At 35.5% G+C, this 20,262-nt stretch overlaps 1 protein-coding gene across 3 annotated transcripts in view; it reads left to right on the forward strand.

Moving 5' to 3' along the window:
- The window catches only part of USP33 (ubiquitin specific peptidase 33), a 38,634-nt gene extending 21,011 nt beyond the window's left edge, over positions 1-17,623 (forward strand). The window contains exons 12-24 of one of the 3 annotated variants that reach the window (XM_030454892.1): positions 1,642-1,754; positions 3,072-3,244; positions 3,356-3,450; positions 4,033-4,066; positions 4,846-4,891; positions 5,611-5,791; positions 6,312-6,438; positions 8,135-8,304; positions 9,688-9,769; positions 12,132-12,240; positions 14,056-14,158; positions 14,868-14,936; positions 16,428-17,623. In XM_030454892.1, the coding sequence (XP_030310752.1) occupies positions 1,642-1,754; positions 3,072-3,244; positions 3,356-3,450; positions 4,033-4,066; positions 4,846-4,891; positions 5,611-5,791; positions 6,312-6,438; positions 8,135-8,304; positions 9,688-9,769; positions 12,132-12,240; positions 14,056-14,158; positions 14,868-14,936; positions 16,428-16,585 (1,460 nt within the window). In that variant the 3' untranslated portion in view covers positions 16,586-17,623. Of the gene's footprint in view, positions 1-1,641; positions 1,755-3,071; positions 3,245-3,346; positions 3,451-4,032; positions 4,067-4,845; positions 4,892-5,610; positions 5,792-6,311; positions 6,439-8,134; positions 8,305-9,687; positions 9,770-12,131; positions 12,241-14,055; positions 14,159-14,867; positions 14,937-16,427 lie in introns of all 3 variants that reach the window. The other 2 variants (XM_030454893.1, XM_030454891.1) reach the window with 2 other exon arrangements.
- The last annotated feature ends 2,639 nt before the right edge of the window (positions 17,624-20,262 follow it).

A 20,262-nucleotide genomic window follows, 5' to 3' on the forward strand; every position in this document is an offset into this window, starting at 1 on the left:
TTATTTTCTCTCTTGCTGTACTGAGTTGCTCTGGTTTAGTATTCCTTTTGTTGTTTCTTGTGTCTTGCATAGCAATGCAGTGTTGTTCTTAGGAATTTTTTTTTATTTCCTACCCCCAGTGGGGAGAGGGAGTATTATATAAGCAGGAAATAAAATAAGACTCCCTTCTGTAAAATTCTGATTTTTTTGAACCATGGATAGTATTTGCCTCTGCTTTGGAAGGACAGAATATTTTTAGACAATTTTCTCAATTGCACTGGTTTGCAGGGAGGCAAAACGTAGAACTTAGTAGCCACAAAAGGGTAATGCTTTTCAGAGAACATGCACAATGGTTCTTCAGCAGAAGTTCAGTAAGTCACCATTTTAGTTTATTAAATTTTAAGGAGCCATTTGTACCTATACAGCTACTTTCTTTTTCTGACTTTGAGGTGTAGAGTATTTCTTTTGGCACTTTCCACAGACAGTTTATTTTTATTGCCTTTAGAGACAAGCTGGATCCTGAAGAAGGAAAGGCAAAAGGAAAACTGTTGCTGTCAAACAGCATTATGGGTGATTATAGAAAAGGCAGAGCCATGCAGCAAATAGAAATGGAAGCAAGTTGCAGAAAGGAAAATTTTATTAGATGGAAGGAAAAAAAATCTTTCAATTGAATGTGTGAATTCTGGAACAAAGGTGGGAGCCCAGAGGTACCCCAGTGTTCTTGGGGATGGATATTCCCAAGTTCAACTAGAGATCCTTTGAATAGAGACTGTACTAAATGATATCCAGAAGTCTCTAGACTACTGATTTTTGTCATATCTTAATTTAACTCCTGGTCATCTTCACTGGATGTTGAGGAACAGCTATGTACTCACTAGAACTGACTGGAGGACTACTGTGACAGCAATTTGCAAACACACAAGGTGTGGTGATTTTAATTCCCTACGATGCCAGAGGAATGCCCTTTTGTGCTCAGACTTGCTGAGGACTCAGTACCTGATTACAACACACCAATTCCCTTCTCTTCCATTCCATTCCCCTCTGGCTGAAAGCTTCTGTCTTTTGGTTGCCACATTTCCCATTGGCCTCTCATTCCAGTGATTTGTAGAGCCCAAGAGACTGCTCTGGTGTGGATACCTAATTTGTAGTGGATTTGAGTGGGGAATGTGTGTTACTGGCTTGGAGGTTTTTTTGTTTTTTCTTAAATAAGATGCTGTTATGCTGGAATCTAGCAGTAAATTTACTTCAACCTGCTGTCATCAGTGTTGTTATGCATTAACCTTGTGCAGGAGCTAAGACATGGCTAAGTCTTCCTGGAAAGATGCTGTCAAATTAAATCTCAGTTAAGAATGTGGGTTTTTTAAAGTTTATACCTTGGGGGATTCCTGCCAAGATAAATCTTATAGCTGTAGGCAGTAAATTTCAAGACTGGCAGTTTGAGTTTTGTTTTCTACCCATAGAGTACTTGAGGAACCTACAAGAATTACTAGCAGTAATCTCGTTTAATTTCTAAGAAAAAGCTAGTAAATAGAAAACAAGGCTTGGCTCACAATTTAATCATAAATATGTGTGAAGTTTGATTAAATGTTGAAAAATTGAAGAAAACAGAATTCACTCTACCTTATTTTGCTTTCAACATACTATTTTTTGTCGTTTTTATAGTTTCTACTGTGTCATCACCAAAAAGGAAGAAGCGCAAGAAGTACAAGAGTGTTATCTCTGATATATTTGATGGGACTATAATAAGTTCAGTACAGTGCTTGACTTGTGATCGGGTGAGTAAGGAAGGGAAATCCCAGCTTTTAGTATTTTTTCCCCCATTACAAATAGTTTTACATATACAGTAACTTTAACTTTTTTCTTCTGTGGCAGGTACCCTCAGAAGGTTAGATTTCCATACTTGTTCACTCAGATAGTAATTGGATTTACTACAGGGACTGTGTGTTTAGACTAGTTTGCTTTCATTGAGCTGGATATTTACTCAACTAAACAATAGCATTTTGAGTGTTGGTTTACAGCAAGAATGGAGAAAGAGGCTTGCTCCTGAGCTTCACTTAGGTATGATTAGTTTCTAGTAATGTTCTAAATATCGTATTGCATACCTGCTACTTTTATAAGCTTTCAGGTATATAATGAAAAGTAAAGACTGTAGTCCAATCATATTGCTGTAACAGTCTTATCAAGGAGATTGAGGTTAAGAAAGTTCATGTCTACTGAAAAATGCAGGTAAAGGCACTTATTTCTACAGGCTATATGAGTCATTAAGTGCTTTCTGAAGTTCTCCTCTACTGCAAGATGTGGTGCAATATAGGAACAATTATGTTGTTTTTTCTGTACTGTTTGGTCATAGTATTACACATGATCATTTAAAAAAAGTCAATTATCCAAACATGTCTAGTGCACCACTTTATTTTCAAAGCAGTAGTATCAAATAATGGATATCCAAATCTTTGCACTAGGGAAAAGTTTCTCAACATACAGGTTAAACCTAACCCTGATGCAGCTGCATGCCCTTACTGCTTCCCTTGCTTCAGAAATATGTATAGCAAGACCTATGGGTACTCTGGTGAGCAAGTTCAAAAACCAGATAAAATTTTTCTCAAGTTTGCTTGTTTTACTGTGTGCCTGTTACTAAATCCAGAATGGGAGAAAGAAAACGCACAGCTGGTTTTCTTGCAGCAGTTCTAATTACATCATGTCAAGAGAATGTCAGAGTAAAATGCTGTCAAAACAATGGGCTGAAGCTTTCTGAAACTAGTTTATGTAACAGGAGCCTGGGGCAAAAATATATAGTGCTTTGTATGGTTAGGAGAAAGACAAATAATTAGTAATGACTTGGAAAAAGTCAAACAAACAAACCAAAAATGTTTCAGTGATAAAGTTGTGAAAGTGTGCTCTAAAATGTTACCTTTTTCCCCTCTTTTTTTCAGAAAACGAATTTTTACATCTCGCTATTTATAATTAATTTGCTACCTAGTGGAATTTTCAACTATACAGTGACTTAGTTGTTACTGGTGAACTTTACAGAATTCAGTTTAATTGCTTTTTCTCTTTATGTTTAACTGTTTCGTTTCATTTGTTTTCTTTTTTAGCTGTCTGTAACCCTGGAGACCTTTCAGGATCTGTCCTTGCCTATACCAGGTAAGGAAGATCTTGCTAAACTCCATTCTGCAAGTCATCAGACATCTCTAGTCAAGGCAGGGTCGTGTGGAGAAGCATATGCCCCCCAGGGATGGATAGCTTTTTTTATGGAATACTTCAAAAGGTAAGTAATATTTATCTTGTTTTCTTTATTTAACTATTTTGAAATTCAAGTTTCTGCTCTTCTGGCAGAACATTTGTTGGTTTTCTTTCTTTTCTGTCAATGATGTTTCAGGTTTGTTGTCTCATGTGTTCCTAGCTGGTTTTGGGGTCCAGTTGTAACCTTACAAGATTGTCTTGCTGCGTTTTTCGCCAGAGATGAACTCAAGGGTAAGAGGTTAATTACATGAACATGTGTTTTTCTGCTTTTTTCCTCCTGTCACGATAAGATGATTAGTATTTTCTTTGCTTCACACAATTAAGCAAAGGCTACCTGTTAAGACTGCAGTATAGTTTTTCCTTGCTCTTATGGGATCATTCCTTTCAAAAAGGTAAGCTTCTCACTCACCTCAATATTTGAGGCAAGAAAGGTCCACGAAAGCTGCTTGAGAAATGTCAAGTAAATCTGAATTTGGTTTAATTAAACAGCATAAACTGTAAGGGTTCATAAAAATTTCAGAACCCACTATATTAATAGTCTTTATCAAAAGTTGAATTTAGCAAATTATTACCTTTTAAAATTATATAGTGCTATTTCTTCAGATTATGCTGTACTGCTTCATAGTTGAATGCATAAAACCTAAGAACCTTTCTATTTAGTTGTTATATCAACACTCTTACAAGGATTAAATATTGAATGCAACCTAATGATAAATTCCCTTGAAACTTTGATATATAAGATGCATGTACTATAAGGATAAGTATTTGGATTTAAAGAATAATGGCTGGTTTTATTCTCCCTGATATTTGCAGGTGATAACATGTACAGCTGTGGAAGGTGTAAGAAGTAAGCTGGCATTTACCTTTGTTTGTTTTAACTTGCCTTAATCTGAGTGCTTTAATGCTTCTGTTAGTCAAGAGGCAGCTATTTCTGTTGGTTATGTCACAGTGCTATTGTTTGATACTGCCTTGTGTTCTGGTTGTCAGAAATTCAGTATTACAAAGGTGCAGGAGTCAGGAAGCACTGAACACCATACCAGATTTGCTTAATTCTTTTTCATGTCCCTTACAGGTTTAGACCTTTCTAATTTGCTTTTGATTGATTAAGTAAAACTATTCATATTACTACCAGATTTTCATTGATATACAGTATTAAGTGTGTTAAAAAATATACCATGGCTTTAAATACTAAAGAACCAGACACAGAAGTGGTATGAAGACTAGTTGAAGCCCTTTATGGAAAAAGTGTTATTCCTTGCTACAAAACAGGTGGTCTGCTGTAGGTAATTTCTTATGTAAACTTAATTGGTTTCTTTTTTTCTCTTTTGTGTAATAGTCAGCTTTCATGAAGCTTAGAGCTTTTTTCTTTTTGCTGAAAGAAACTGTTACCTACATGGTACTTGCTGCTTTGAATTTTTCAGCAGTACGGATTGTCTTTTCTTCTGAAGCATGATTGTATCATTTTGGCTACTTCATGCCTAGTCTACATTCCAGAAATATTTTGGGTTTGCTAATGTAATGTTCAGCTTAGCCTTTTGCTGATTTAGCACAACAAAATACAACTTTTTCACAACTAAATATTCCTTATTCTGGTATTTTATTTTGTTTTGTTTTTCCTTTGCTTAGGTTAAGAAATGGAGTGAAATTCTGCAAAGTGCAAAAATTTCCTGAGGTACTGTTAGTACATGCTCTTTAAAGCACTTTTTCTGCATGATTAGGGATGTGGTAAGAATAATGAGTTGCATGGAGTAAATTGTGTTTATAATATTAAATGATGAAAGCATATCTTTGTATTGGCATTTATTTTAGGAATTTGAACATTTGGCTATTCACCCTGTAAGAAGGAATGGGGGTTTTCTGTGTTGTTACTGTCAGCCTGAAAAACTTATTCTGTAGACCATAGAATGAAATACCACACTCAGATTGGGAAAAGTGCCTATTAAGTAATGCTTATAACTTTACGTTTCCAAAGTAATCCAGTCTTGCACTTCAAAACATGAGTTGATGGCTGCAATAATCAGGAGGAATTAATGTCCCTTGTGTCAAGATTGTGCAATAGGTATATTGAGGAAGACAAGAGGTTTGTTGTTCATTGCTGCATGGGTGTTTGCAACTCGTCAGGACTGTTTTGGGTTTTTTTTGTTATATACTGTCAGACAGGCAAGTCTTTGATAATTACAAATTAATTTCTAACTCCTTGAGCCATAATTGATTTCTTAAAAATAAAGAGTAATCTCTGAAACGTAGAGTGCATGATACTTGCCTCAGGCCACAGAGGAAAGTGATCTTTTTGGGATGATAAAAGGAAAAGATGGTATGTACAGTGCAGCTATTTAATATCAAATAGTAAGATGTATAGTTCTCGAGTGAATCTCTTGATCCTTCTTACAGATATTGTGCATTCATCTCAAAAGATTTAGACATGAACTTATGTTTTCCACAAAAATTGGGACCCATGTGTCCTTTCCTCTGGAAGGCCTCGATCTTCAGCCTTTCCTTGCAAAGGACAGTCCGGCTCAAATAGTAACTTATGATCTCCTGTCTGTCATCTGCCATCATGGAACTGCCAGCAGTAAGTATGAGGTTGATTGTTTTGGTTTTGCAGGTGGTAATTATTTAATTATTGACAGCTGGACATGTATTTAAAAGTAGTAATAGTTTAAAATATGAGTAGTCTTCAAAACACAATTATGTATTGTCTTTATCATATAGCAGTTACACATCTGTTCTAACATAATATTATAAAAACATACAAATATTTGAAGAGAGTCAATTGTTAAACTGATTAGGGTAAATAGTTCAGTCTTATCTGATTTAATATAGTTCAGCAGTGCATTAGACAAGATGTTTGAAGAGTTCAAGAATATGCTGAAAGCACTGTCCAACTTTGCACTAACTGATAGAAATTAAAAAAAAAAAAAAAAGATCTTGTTTGAGAGAAGTTAATATCCAGGTCCTGACTGTTACTGATTTAATGTTTCTCTCATTAAAGACTTACTTATTGATTTTGGACTTACTATGCAATATAAGAAAAACAAGTACAATGGAAAGCTTTGGATGCTTTTTAATAACCCTTGTTTCTAACACTCTAGGTGGACATTATATAGCTTATTGTCGCAACAATTTAAATAATTTGTGGTATGAATTTGATGACCAGAGCGTCACAGAAGTATCAGAATCCACAGTGCAAAATGCAGAAGCCTATGTGCTCTTCTACAGGTAAGAAATTAAAAGTATGATCTTAGTTATAATAGTCAGGAATGTAAAGAGCTTTTCAAGCAGTTGGACAGCTTTCAGAAAGTAGCTGTCCCACCAGAATTACAGTGGAAGAATTGGACCAACCAGAAAAGCCTGTGCTGGAGAGAAACGTAATCCTGCAGTTGTGTCCTTAACACTTGCTCCGTCCCTGGTAAAATGTATAAAACTTAAAATGAAAACTAAATCTGCATAAATATAGTAGATAACTAGAAAGATAACTTGAAGCAGCTGTTTGAAGTGGCCACCGATTACCTTATTTTAAATTAGAGGGAGGGAATTCTGCATATGGGAAAGTCTTGCAAACAGAGTCCAGCTGTTACAGCTCTGAAAGGAATTGTGGAAACTCTTTAACAGATGTGATGTGGACCAGGAGAGGTTTTACTGTGTTGTAAAATGGTTCTGTAACATGACAGTCTTAAGTTCCTGCCATTCATTTTAAATGGCTGTGCATGAAAGGTGCAAGTTCATAGAATCATAGGATAGTATCAGTTCAAAGGAACCTTAAAGATCATCTGTTTCCAACCCCCCTGCCATGGGCAGGGACACCTACTATAGATCAGATTGCTGTCCTTGAACGTTTTGAGGGGGGCATCTATAGCTTCCCTGGGCAACCTGTGTATCACCATCCTCATGCAAAATAATTTATTCCTAATGCTTAATCTAAATCTACCCTCTTCTAGTTTGAAGCCATTGACTGTTGTCCTATCACTATGTGCCCTTGTAAAAAGTCCCTCCTCAGCTCTCCTGTAGGCCCCTTTCAGGGTATGGGAAGGCCCCTATAAGGTCTTCCCAGAGCTTTCTCTTCTCCAGGCTGAACATCCCCAACTGTCTCAGCCTGTCTTCATAGGACAGGTGCTCCAGCCTTATCTTTGTAGCCCTCCTCTGGACTCAGTCCAACAGCTCCATCTCCTCTTGTCCAGAGCTGGATACAGTACTCCAGGTACGGTCTCATAAGAGTTAGAACCATACGCTTCTTTTGATGCAGCCCAAAATATGGTTGGCTTTCTGGGCTGCAAGTGCACATAGCTGAGCTTCTCATCAACCAACAACCCCAAGTCTTTTTCCTCAGGGCTGTTCTCAAGCTTACCACAACTTTGAATGCACCCATCCACCCAGTTCCTTAGCCACTGAGTGGTCCATCCATCAAAGCTGTGTTTTTCCAGTTTAGAGACCAGGATGTCATACAGACTGTCAAATAACTTGCAGAACCAGGTAGATGATGCCAGTTGCTTTCCTTTGGTCCTTGGACTTCATCATAAAAGGCCACCAAATTTTTCAGGCACGATTTGCTCTTCTTGGAGCCGTGTTTGTTGCCACCATCCACCTCCTCATTTTCCATGTACACTGGCAGAGTCTTTAGGAGGATCTGCTCCATGATCCTGTTGGGTACAGAGGTGAGACTGGCTGGCCAGTAGTTCCTTTTTTCACTTTTTGAAAATGGTGGTTATGTTTCCCCTTGTCCAGCCAGTGGGAATTCTCCCAGACTGCCATCACTTTTCAAATCTGAGTTGTTTTTTCACATGCTAAGTCAACTACTGTGTGAACTTTGAAGTATAAACACAATACAGGTAATTTACTTGAAAGTATTGTTTCCTTTTCACAAAGTAAACTTACACCAGGTTATCTATTTATATAATGATTTTTATGTTCTTGATAGAAAGAGCAATGAAGAAGCACAGAGAGAAAGACGGAGGATATCGGGTCTGCTGAGTATGATGGAACCAAGTCTTCTGCAGTTCTATGTTTCCAGACAGTGGTTAAATAAATTCAAGACCTTTGCAGAGCCTGGACCAATTTCTAACAATGACTTTCTCTGTGTGCATGGAGGTGAGACTGTAACTGAATATAATTTTAAAATAATTTGTCTGTGCACTTACAGCTATACAGGAATGCACACTTCTTATTATATATATAATATAATATATATAATTATATTTTATAATTTTATAATTATATATATATTCAGTAACTTCTTAGGTAAATTAGAATTGTAACTTCTAAGTAAATAATTTCGCTCAGTAGCTAACTAGTTGGAAATGATACTATGTGAAGTTGTTCTAATATTTTTTTCCTTTCTCTGCATGTTTGATGTTCTTGATAAGCTTTCTTGATTCTTAAAGAGGAACAGTGTGACTTCTGTCCTTGCTTCTTAAACATGTGTATTCCCATTTTTAAAAAATCGTGTAACTTTATCATCATTCTCATTCTCAATACTTTGGTCTACCAGTCTAAATCTTTTTCTCAGGCATGTGCAAGAAGTAACAAGAAGATATGAAAGCTGAAGAACAAGAAATTAGTCTGATGCAGACTATCCAGTGCATAGTACTTTGAAAATAGAGTAGTAATTCTGTATATTTTGTACAGGAGCATAAAAAAATTACTTTATGCTAAATGTTAAGAAAAATTAGATAATTATATTAAAAAAGATATTTGAGGAAATACCTATTTGAGTGCTAGCATTCCAAGAAATCATTACCATGTGGTGTTCTTATCCCTATTTTCTAATAATAAATTCAGCTGCAGCAGATCAGCAGTTAGAGGTGCTGCTCTGCTGCTGAACCAAACTTTTAACATGGGAATATTGTGTTGCCCTAGGAATTTACAAAATGTGTACATGTGAACCCTTGTGGGTTACTTTTTCCAGGGTTACAGCAGATGACTCTTGATGAACGAGTGCCCAAACTACTACACTTTCACTATTCAAAAGAATTCCTGAGTAGCACATTGCTGCTTAACATGTGCTTAATTCAGTGCTTCTAATGCTGCAATACCCTCTATTTCTTTCTCCCTGAAAATGTCACTGCTTTTAAGCATTCATATTTTTTAAGCTAATTCAAAAAGGTCTACAGCAAATAAATGAATTTTGAATAGACAGTTTGCTAATCTGTTTACATGCATAAACAAAGTATTTATAATATTTCCAGAAGCATTTTGCAATTAGTGTCCAAAAAGGATTCTAGCCCTTTAATTTTCATCTTTCATGCCATTTGCTCCTGCTTTTTCTAAACTTTTCAGCCTGATAAAAAAACTAAAGTGGTCTCTGAAAACAGTAATAGATAGTACTGTGATAAAACTTTTCACATGATTTCCAGAAGTCTTTGAAAGGTTGGGTTTTTAAAAATTATTATTTATTTAGAGACCTCACATAATATCCTCTCCTCCCCAGAAAAATCTGTAAGTCAATTTTTTTCCCCCCTTTTACTTCTGCAGGTGTTCCACCACACAAAGCTAACTTCATAGAAGACCTAGTTGTAATGCTACCTCAAAATATATGGGATAATCTGTATAGCAGGTAAGTTTTGTACTGTAACTGGAGAAAGTCCAGTGATATTGCTGGAGAGCAAATATGTGCCAAGCAGCAACACCACACTTTATATTTTTCTGAGCCACTCATTCTATATATGCTTTAGGCACAAAGCAAAGTGAAGGGATTGCAAAGGCCTGATTTATATAATTGGTTTGTGCAAAGTAATGCAACAAGCCTACATAAAGTAGTGTGTTACTGGGATACTACTTGAGTATTAATCCAATAAACATGTATGGTATGTACAGAATGACCCAAAGTAGGTCAGCAAAAATACACTTTGCGAGAGGTATCTTGAAAGAGCTCTCTGTGTCAGCTTCCTGTTCTCTTGTTGGCTGGAGACAGCTCGTCTTTTATGTTGGCTTTGAATCCATAGCCTCAGCTGCCAGTACTGCTTTAAAATAATTTATATCTAAGTGCTCCGTATAACTACTGTACACTTGTAAAATGTAGGTCAGGCTTAAGTGCTTGCTTATAAAGTAGGGAGTCTTACAAGATGTCTCCTTTAAAAGTAAAAAAAAATAAAAAAGCTGCGGAAGAGCTTTGCTGGTGACCTTAAGGACTCTGTACTGCACTTCCATTAAATGTTTTTCATTGGTAATTTTCTGCCACCTAAGCAGTACAGCTAAAGGGTTGGGGTTTTTTCTTTCAAAGTTTCAATCAGCACAAGTGAAAAATAGAAACAATGCTATTTCCAGTTAATTTTGACTTTCCTAGTTATAAACAATTTTTCTTCCTAACTAACAAGCATTACCCATTTTCTGTATGCAGAAATATTTTTCAAATCCAAATGAAAATGCTTTTAAACTTCTCTACAAACTTTTTTTAACAGATGTCAAACTTCAGTCATTTGAAAGAAAGGTAGACATCCCAGACATGATAATGTCCTCCAGATTTTGGGAGTAATTTACTAGGCAGAAAAGCTGTATGCATTGTTATTGCTTAACATTCGTCTGTGGTGCCTGACTTCCTGACTGGCATATGCACCCTTCAACACAGAGAAGCTCTGAAGCAACAGTGTTTTGCTTTTTATCTTGCTAATATCTGGGAATCATAGGAGAATACCATGGCTGCAGTGAGTCAGAGTTCAGGGTGTGGAAGCTGACTTTTACTGACATAGTATTAAGGAAATTGAGACATTTATCTAGGATGCCAATTGCCAATCCATGTCCCAAAGTAGTTTATGTTGTTGTTCACGTGGCACTACTCCATTTCCAAGTATTTTGGGGTCAGAGTTTCTTCAAGATTATGTACCTAAATACTTTATATATACAAGTTCTGTTGTACTGAAATAATGCTTTTAATTTTGAGTTAAAATACAGCACTTCTATATTTGGGGAAAAAATAACATCACAATTTCTGTGGACTGACATACAAGTCTGGAAGGGAAAAAAAACCACAGTGCCTTCCATAGCAGAATTTTAATTTTATTCATCAACATAGTTATTTTTTACTCCTGCTTAAAAGCTTGCCTATTTTGAGCTTCTCATTCATGTCAGTGTACTTAAGAGCACTCTCTTAATTTTTTATTTTTGGAATAAAATCTGAGGGTTTAGAAGAGAAAATTGGAAGAGAACACAGCTCTGATAAAAATAATTATTCAACTAGGAAATAAAACCTTGACTATCCTTATCTCAATATGTATTTTAAGCTGACATTTCTGTTGTAGTACATACATTTTTTAAGGCTGCTAGTCATTCAAGAATATTTTATCAGGCTTGTAATTTCTAGGCTAGCAAATCCTGCCCATGTTCTTTATGATAACCATGCACAGTAAAAGTACTATTTACCTTGTATCCTTTTCAGTGATAGTGTCTCTGAAGACTTCCATGCAAGTAGTTTCATACAAGGAAAATATAGAGGGAAGGGTTGTGGAGAATAAATTCTTACAAATAAAATACCATACAGGTTTAGAGGTTGGAGCCAGGAAGGCAGCAAGCTGATGGAGAGCCTGCAGTGGAATTGAGGCACATGTTTGACATGGAACTGTCTGGAAAATTTCCTTAAGCTGTTTCTTAGAAGCCTTTAATAAAATCACATGTGGTGTGTATCTAACAGAATACTTGCTCACTGACATGTTCTTCCCATAGTAACTGATCCCTTTGGAAGTATGTGATACAGCAGAGTTTGAGATGGTTTGTACTGGATTTAGGCAGTAAAAACTTGGGAGATGGCTATGTCCTGTGATAGAGTACAAAATATTACTGGGAAAATAACTGGCACATATCTGAGTTCTGCTGCATGTTATAAGAAACTGGCACTTGCAGTATCAACAGGTGCATTACCTTTCTACATGGTGTTTTCCACATAGTTGAAAAGGGTTAATATTTTTTTTTTACTTTTACTGCAGGTATGGAGGAGGACCAGCTGTTAACCATCTGTATGTTTGTCACACCTGTCAAATAGAGTCTGAAAGAATTGAAAAAAGAAGGAAAAATGAATTGGAAATGTTTATTCGGGTAAAAACATAAACACTTTTTCATTCTGCTTTTTCCCATCACCTGATACTCATGACTTGACTCAAGGAGTTACCAGAAGTTCATGGGTGATTCCTGAAACAAATGGACTTTATTAAATATCTTTATACCTATATAGAATTCCATCTTTGCTGTTGGCAATATCAGCATTCTTGTGATTTCCCAGATAACTGTTTATATGGAAATGTACTTAGAGAAAATATTTAATGTGTTTCTTAAATTTCTTTTATAGTTTGGGAACAGAGTGCAGCCACATGAGCAGTTGTTCTTTATGTGCTGCCAATAATCTGTCCTACAAAATCTGATAAAGTTTAAGTGCAGTAATATCATACCTACAGAAAGTTAATAATAATCTTTAGTTCTAATTTAAAGAATATAATTAGTGACACAAACAGAAATAATTCTATGTGGATTAAATATCATAGTATTGTAATGGATCTGCAAAATTACAATCAAGCAACTAATATATTTTCCATGAGTCTGAGAATGATGTACATGAATCCAAAAAATAACTGAAATAACTACTAGTAGAGATTTTGCAATTCTGAAACCAAAAATGTGTTTTGAAGATTTAATTGAAAATAAATGCAGAGATACTGGAGTCTAATTTCTGCTATCTTAATTCATGGAATGGCAGCTGTTGTTTCAATTATATCTGTGCTTTAATCACACTTCAGAGATTGTGTCAGCTTTTCCATATTTGATCTGCTATTTGAACTTTTTACTAATTGATTTTTCTTTAGTGTGGGTTACCAGTGGATAGTAATTATTATTAACAGCATAGTTGACCTCAGTTTCTTTAGAGATAAGTATTTTTCCAGAATACATAATAATTACATGTACACTGTTGTGCAAGTATTGGTACCAGTAAGCTGATAGAAAATTCTTATTCTCTGTTAAAATGGCTTTATGGAATTATTGCAGAATTTATTCTATCTGAAATCTTTAGATGTGTTGATATTTTAGGTTCATGGCTTCAAAGGGAAAGTATAGAGGTAGTGGTTTCATAGGGTTAAATGAATTTTTGCCTGTTTCTTAAACATTGTTTAAAAGATATGTAGTCTCTGAAAAAAGAGTAAAGTGTTAAACTTCCTAAAATCTTAATTATAATTTTTTTTGTTTTTTACTATTATAGAAACAAATTTAATTATATGGAACTGAGAGTCTGTAGTTAGCTGTCTTTTTGTCATTTACACAGAAGCTTAGAAACTGAGGATGTTGTTGTGTTTGTTTATATAATTTGGTTTTAATTTTAAAGTAGTAGGAGCAAAAATACTTAGTGGTTTTTAAATTGAAGCAAAGTCATCAAAAGTCCCAGTGCATTCGTTCACCGTGCCTTGCTTGGGATCATACTGGCATGTGTTCAAAGTATTAGGGAAAAAACAAACACAGAAGATACAGTTCATCACACAAAGAAACTTTGATAAAATTATGGAACGAATCTTGCAAAACATTAATTTATTAAAAATAAGTTTTCTGCTTTCTTTTGCCTCTTGAAAATTCAGCCTTTACCATAATTATCCAGTAGTGTTTGATGGGTAAGGACTTGTGCTTAAGAAGAAGTTGTTGCTGTTTTCAGGAATAAATAAATAAATTCTCAGGCAGAAAGCAAATCGTCTTTTAATACAAAGGCTACAGCTACATCAAAATCTCACCTTGGGAATTCATTGGGTGGTTACTGTTCTGATGGTCAGTAATTCTGTAGAAATTCAGTGTGCTGTTAATAATTGTGGTTAAAAGAATTCAGTCATTTGAAGAAGAAAAAAGTAGAAAAACACAGCTTATTTTTCCTTTCAGCTTAATAGAGCATTCCAGGAAGAAGAATCTCCATCAACATTTTACTGCATCAGCATGCAATGGTTCAGAGAATGGGAAGGATTTGTAAAGGGCAAAGACAGTGGTAAGTTGCTCTCCATTTCAAAATATGGGTAAACTTTTTATGTAGGTGAACTGTTCAAATAAGTTGTTTCTGCTTTGGTGGAAGGCTGCAGGAAGAACAGAGAAGGCAACAAAACCTCTTAAACATCTAACACTTACAGACACATCCAGGAACCAAATTACAGAAGATATTAAAGTAATTCCCAAGAGTGGATAATGGGATTGTTGTGGAAAGATTGGTGTTTGTTAGTAGGGGTTTTGCTGTTACCAGCAGCAGGAAACTTGGATTCACCTACAAGTGTGGATGGATTTTCTGTGCAAACTGATACAGCTTCTAGAGGAAAGGTGGCTTCACTGTCACAACCTAAACTCACAGATAACTGAGTAACAGCTATAATAATACCATTTTATCCTACTTGAATTGCTTTGAAAGTTTTGAAATGGAAACACTGATAAAAAGTTCTGTAGTCTTGTCTGAATCTGCACTAGGGCAATTTTGCTATGGGTAAAAATTAGGATTAATTAGTGTTTTACAGAGCTTGAAGATTTAGTGTAATCAGGAATGGTTTGAAAAACTCTTTTCATTAAAATTCTGATTAGCTTTAAACAATTTGGAATGTACAGTTAAGCAGTACAAGAAGAAGCAGTAAGCAACTGATATGTTGCTTTCCATTTGAAAATAGATCATCCAACCTGCTCTCCCAATTTTAACCATCTTTCTGTCACACTAGATCCTCCTGGTCCTATTGATAACGTTAAGATTGCAGTAACAAAATGTGGAAATGCTGTGCTGAAACAAGGTAGGTGTCCATTATTACTGCATCTTTGGACTCCTTACAATGTATTTGCTGACATTTAAAAATTTTATTTTGAATTCTTTTTAAAAATTTATTATAAAATGGCAATTACTAGTGAATTTGTGTTGTGTCCATTTTGAGGGGACCACCTTTTTAAAATAAAGGATAAATATCTGTAATAGGCTAATCCAGGTATAGATGAGAGTCTAGAAGGTGCAGAGTAACCATAAAATGGTAAGAATGGTGTGCTTTGCTTTGTGTCCCTTGGTTTGAATTGGGTTTTCTTAATATAAATTGGGAGTTGCTTAGATTTAAAACTGTCATGTATCTGTATGTAGTAATTTGAATCTTGAAACCTAATTTGAATTAAGATCTAGTTTTGGCACAGGTAAATAAACCACAGTAAGTAAATGCTGTTGGTCATTTTTCTGCAAGTCATTTGCCACTTCTCTAGAGTGCAAAGATACTTGTTTCATTGTTATTCATAGCCAGATGCTTAATAAAATATATTTGCAATTTCTAGGTACATAGACAAAAAAGTAAAATGTGGCTTGTTCTATGGAGCCTTTAGACTTCCTATGAATATTTGAATTAATTGTAGCTTAGCTTAAAAAAATAAATAAAATGCAGCATTAAGATTAGCCTTTATTTAACTGGATTTTTTCCCAATTTAACTTAATGCCACAGCATACAGTGCACCTACAAGTGGCAGTTCACTGGAGGCCACAAGGCCCTGCATAAGTCTCACCAATTTTAAAATGTCAAGAGTATATTTAAATAGGGATGAGTTCTTGCACTCATGAGTTTTGCAGCATATTTTTATGATTTAAGTGCAAACATAGAATTCAAATACAAGGTACTGACAAATACAGGCTACTGATATGCAGAAAAAAATTGGCATTTTAGAATCAATAATCAATAGCAAATTAGCTAGTTGCTGCCTGAACCTCAGTTACATTTATGCAGATTAGAACTTGGGTAGAAATTAAAGTGAATAAGCTGAGGAAAATTTGTCTCAAGTCATGAGAGAAGAGGTGGGAGCATCACTAGGAGTACAGGGTTAGGTACTGCCATGTTCCACTGATTCTGATTCCTGTACATTCATTCACTGTGCCCATTTAGTTAAACATGAATCTTGGGTCCTCAGACTTTACTGTGTACTTGATGGAACTGCATATCCTTACGTTAATGTGAACTGTTGTCAGCTTGATTGAGAAGCATCACACGTTTATCACAGAACTGTCATGTGTGTTATGGTTGAGGTGTGTTACACACCAGATAAATTAGAACAGGTAATTTCAAGAATCAGGAAGTACAAAGTGAACAAGAAATCTGTCACTGAGTTTGCTAGTTGGTGTAAGATAAAGTACAAATTCAAATCAGGGTTTTAAATTTGAATATATATTCTTTTCTTTTTGTATCTCTTGTGGACTCCAAAGAAATCATGAAAGAATTACTCTTTAATAGTAATTAAAATTTTAAAAATGTTTTCAGGTGCAGATTCTGGACAAATATCTGAAGAAACATGGAATTTTCTTCAGTCAATCTATGGTGGAGGTCCAGAGATTATACTCAGGCCACCTGTTCCTCCAGTAGAACCTGATATCTTGCAAACAGAGGAGAAGATTGAATTAGAAACACATGGTCTGTAGCTATTGAGAAAAAGATGAACCTGTAAGGAACCCAGCTTCCTTACAAAATGCCCAAAATACATTCCTATAAGTTTTATTCTCTGAAGTCTGTTGGAGGCACAGCTCACTGGGCATTATATAAACTACAGATTAGTAAATTGAAATAAATATCTATTACAATTTGCTTAAATAGAATCTGTTTCTCTGTTTTGGAAGGCACATGCTTTGTACATTTTGGAGTGTTTGGTCAATGGAAAAAATTGTAATTTCTGAACTTTCTGGTATAAGTCAATCCTGTTGTATGTTTAGACTTGAAAAGTGAGGACAAATTTTAGAGATGTTCAGTAACCCCTTCTGATTCCTGACTGGGCTTCCTATTACAGACTTTTTTCTGTCTTAATTGTACAGCCTTGACAAGCCTAGGTATATAGGTAGTATATTTTAAATGGATTGCAATCAATGTCAAGGAAAAGGATTTTAATTTCCTAAATGCTCAGGAAAAATATTCTCACTTATTTTGCACTGTAAGTATATTAAATGGGTAGTATGTAACATCCAGATTCTTGCTGTATTTGAATGGATCCAATATTAGTGTAGATTGGATATTGTTTTAGTCAGCAAATGTCATAACTTATTACCTACTAAATTTTACATCTTACTATAGTCTTCTGTGACTCTATAAACCTGGCTAGTGTCTTTAATAGTATATGTGACAAAAAGATTTAGTCTTCTCTAGGGTAAAGTCTGAGAGCATGAAGTGTGAAATGTAAAATGATTATGGACATGAGTGATATAAATTTCAGAAATTAAATTGTATGGTCTCTCCAATTACATTCATTATTGTTCCATTTGAAGGCTTTTATTGTATTGTTAAAAATTCTTGTTGGCATGATGATCTGTAATGTCAGAAGCTGGAGAAAATGTATATATTGCAAACCTTTACTGAATGATTCATATTGGAATGCAGAATTGCACTTGCTCTTGTTTTTGCCTGATACTGTTACCAAATAAGCAGCATTATTCAAGGCTGGGTCAATAAAAGAAAATAATTAAACTGTGGAAGAGGAGGGAAAAGAGCTTTGTTAAATGTTTTTTATTTGTTACATCAATACAAAAACTTTAGAAACAATGCTGTGGTACTGCTTTCAAACCCATATAAATATATTTCTTGACCACTTTATGTTTAGTCAATGATGTTGATAGTTCTAATTCCAAAGTAAGAAAATGCTGATATAACATTCTTCTGGATAATTTTATGTCTACTATAAAACCAAACTGGTTGTGAACTTTGTAAAGCACTTAAAGCCATTAAAAAGGTTAAAAAGCCACCTATAAGAGTCCTAGAGAAAGTGTCCCCCTAATCGTAAGTACTTGCTAATTCACCAGGTAGGAGGAGTCAGTTCAGTTTGAATATTAATCCCAGTATTTTCCTCAGTTTACCTGAGAAAAACTAGAGTTCAAAACACAGCAGTGCAAGTCAGAGGGGCAAATGGGCAGCAGTATGAAGCCAGTGATTATTTGGCTGCTACAGAAGGAATACATTTTTCATTTTTAAACCATATTGCAGGCAGCTCTTGGGCAGCCTGTTAAGTTTCTCAACTTGTATGTAAGTGTTCTTTACATTCCAGGGGAGGTCATGGGACATGGGCAGCTGAGAAGCCATGTGTGTACACATAAGTGTAAATGTCAGGAAACAGTGAGCAGAGACTTATGATGTCTGATAATGCATTTGGACGATTATAGATTAGCAGATAAGGCAACTTGAAATTAGTATCAGGTTACCTCTGTATGCACAGGGCAAACAAATGCATACAGACACTTACTTCTGCAGACTTGTCTTGTTAAGGTTAAATGCTTATAAACAGTCAATACTGACTTGCTGACCTTGGCCTGTGGATGTTCTAATTTCCTCCATTTTTAGTCCTTTTTTTATATTAGGCTGAATTTTTTAAAATTTTTTTGCCAAGTTATACTCTCATTTAAGCTATTCTTAAGGCTCTCTAACATAGTAAAGCTCAATAACAATTGATACTTAGGGTAAAATTTTTCGTACATGAAGTTCTTAATTGGAAACTTGTGAAATACTTCACTGTATGATGGTCAGGTTTACCAGTCTACTCCCTGTTTTCATTAATGGCCTGGATGGTGGAACAGACTGCCTCTGTGAAACTTGCAAGAGAAAACTGGATGGAGTACTTCTGTGCTAAGTGTTTTGAGTATTATAGCAGATTAGACCAAGAGTTAAAATCCAGTGATACCAAAACAAAACCTGTTCTGAGTAATAGTAACAAAAGCATCAGATGCGAGGCACAGGAGGTAATTATTCTGCTCTACTTGGTGCCATGCTGCTTGTGAGGTCTCATCTGAACTGTTCCCAATTTTGGATGCTATATGATGATAAATACAAGTTGGGGAGAATTTATTTCAGTGAAAAGGAAAAAGATTCAGCATTGAAAAAAAAAGTTGTTAAAAAGTCTTGCTTAAGAGAATGCAGAAGATACAAGACTTCCAACGTGGAAATTATTGTTGGAGAAGAGAAAGCAGTTTTTCCTAGATACATAGGAATATTTGCTTTAGCAATGGTGACTTGGGCTGAGGTTTGGTAGTCTATTAGAACTCTAGAAATATTCTGGCAGTTTTGTTAGTCTTTTCCACTGGATGTTTGGGAATCTATTGCCAAAATAATCTTAAACTTTAATGCCCATAGATCAATAACAATAGACTTTAAACTAGCAGAGTTTCTGGAATAGCTCTGTCACCATGGCAAAAGGCATCTTCACACCATAACTTATGCTTTAAAAAAAAAAAATAAATCCTGAGTTTGCAATGAAGTAGAAGTGTTTGTGTTCAAGACAGGGGTGACTGCCTTGCTTTTTGCCCTTTGAGAACTTGACAGGATTTTATGTCACAGAAATGGAAGTAGTCTTTAAATGTGAGGCAGTGTGGGAGAATTCCAGATGGATGGCTTGTGTATGCTGGAGGGAAGGCAACACTTCACAGTATAGGTAAAGGAGAAGCCTTTACTGTGAAGAGCTGTCAGATTCACAGCAAAGCAAGAATGCATCTCAGGGAAAGGGCTGTGGAAATGATTTTTTTTCATAAGCCTTTCACCAGACTGTTTGGATTCTTTGTTCATTTGTTTCCAGTTGAGGAAACAGCAATGTGTTTGGGTGCCAAGGAAGCTGTCATTTCAAGAAGGGCAAAATCCAGTGGAGTCCTTGTTTTAGGCCTGGGAATCTGGTAACTTTAATCCTGTCTTCTGGAGAAAACTGGAGGGTGGGTCGGGTCAGGGCAGAATCAAAGCTTGATTTCTCTAATTTTTGAAGTTTTCTTGAAAGCAGTATAGCTAATTGTTCAACTGAACCCCCAATGCTGAGGAGAGTGCTGCAGATACTGTGTAACTCAACAATGTAATTGGAGTGAAAAAGATAAGCAGAGGAACTATCAAATTGCTTGCTAGTAAAATAAGGCACTCATTATAGGCCTCAGAGATGAGAGCTAAGTAGTCAGTCTGCTTAATAAAGCAAGAAAAATGACCTGCTTGTTAACTGTAAAATCATCCCACGTTCTCCTTCTCCTGATTTAAAGGCCAGTCTCTTCCTTTCTTGTGACTGGAACGTTAAAAAATGAGGGAAGTTCTGAAGATGATTCTGTGATGCAAATTCATTGTTTAACTTGGGTAGGCCAAAAAGCTGTTT

Source organism: Calypte anna, chromosome 8 (genome assembly GCF_003957555.1).
Source record: "Calypte anna isolate BGI_N300 chromosome 8, bCalAnn1_v1.p, whole genome shotgun sequence".
Classification (NCBI taxonomy): domain Eukaryota; kingdom Metazoa; phylum Chordata; class Aves; order Apodiformes; family Trochilidae; genus Calypte; species Calypte anna.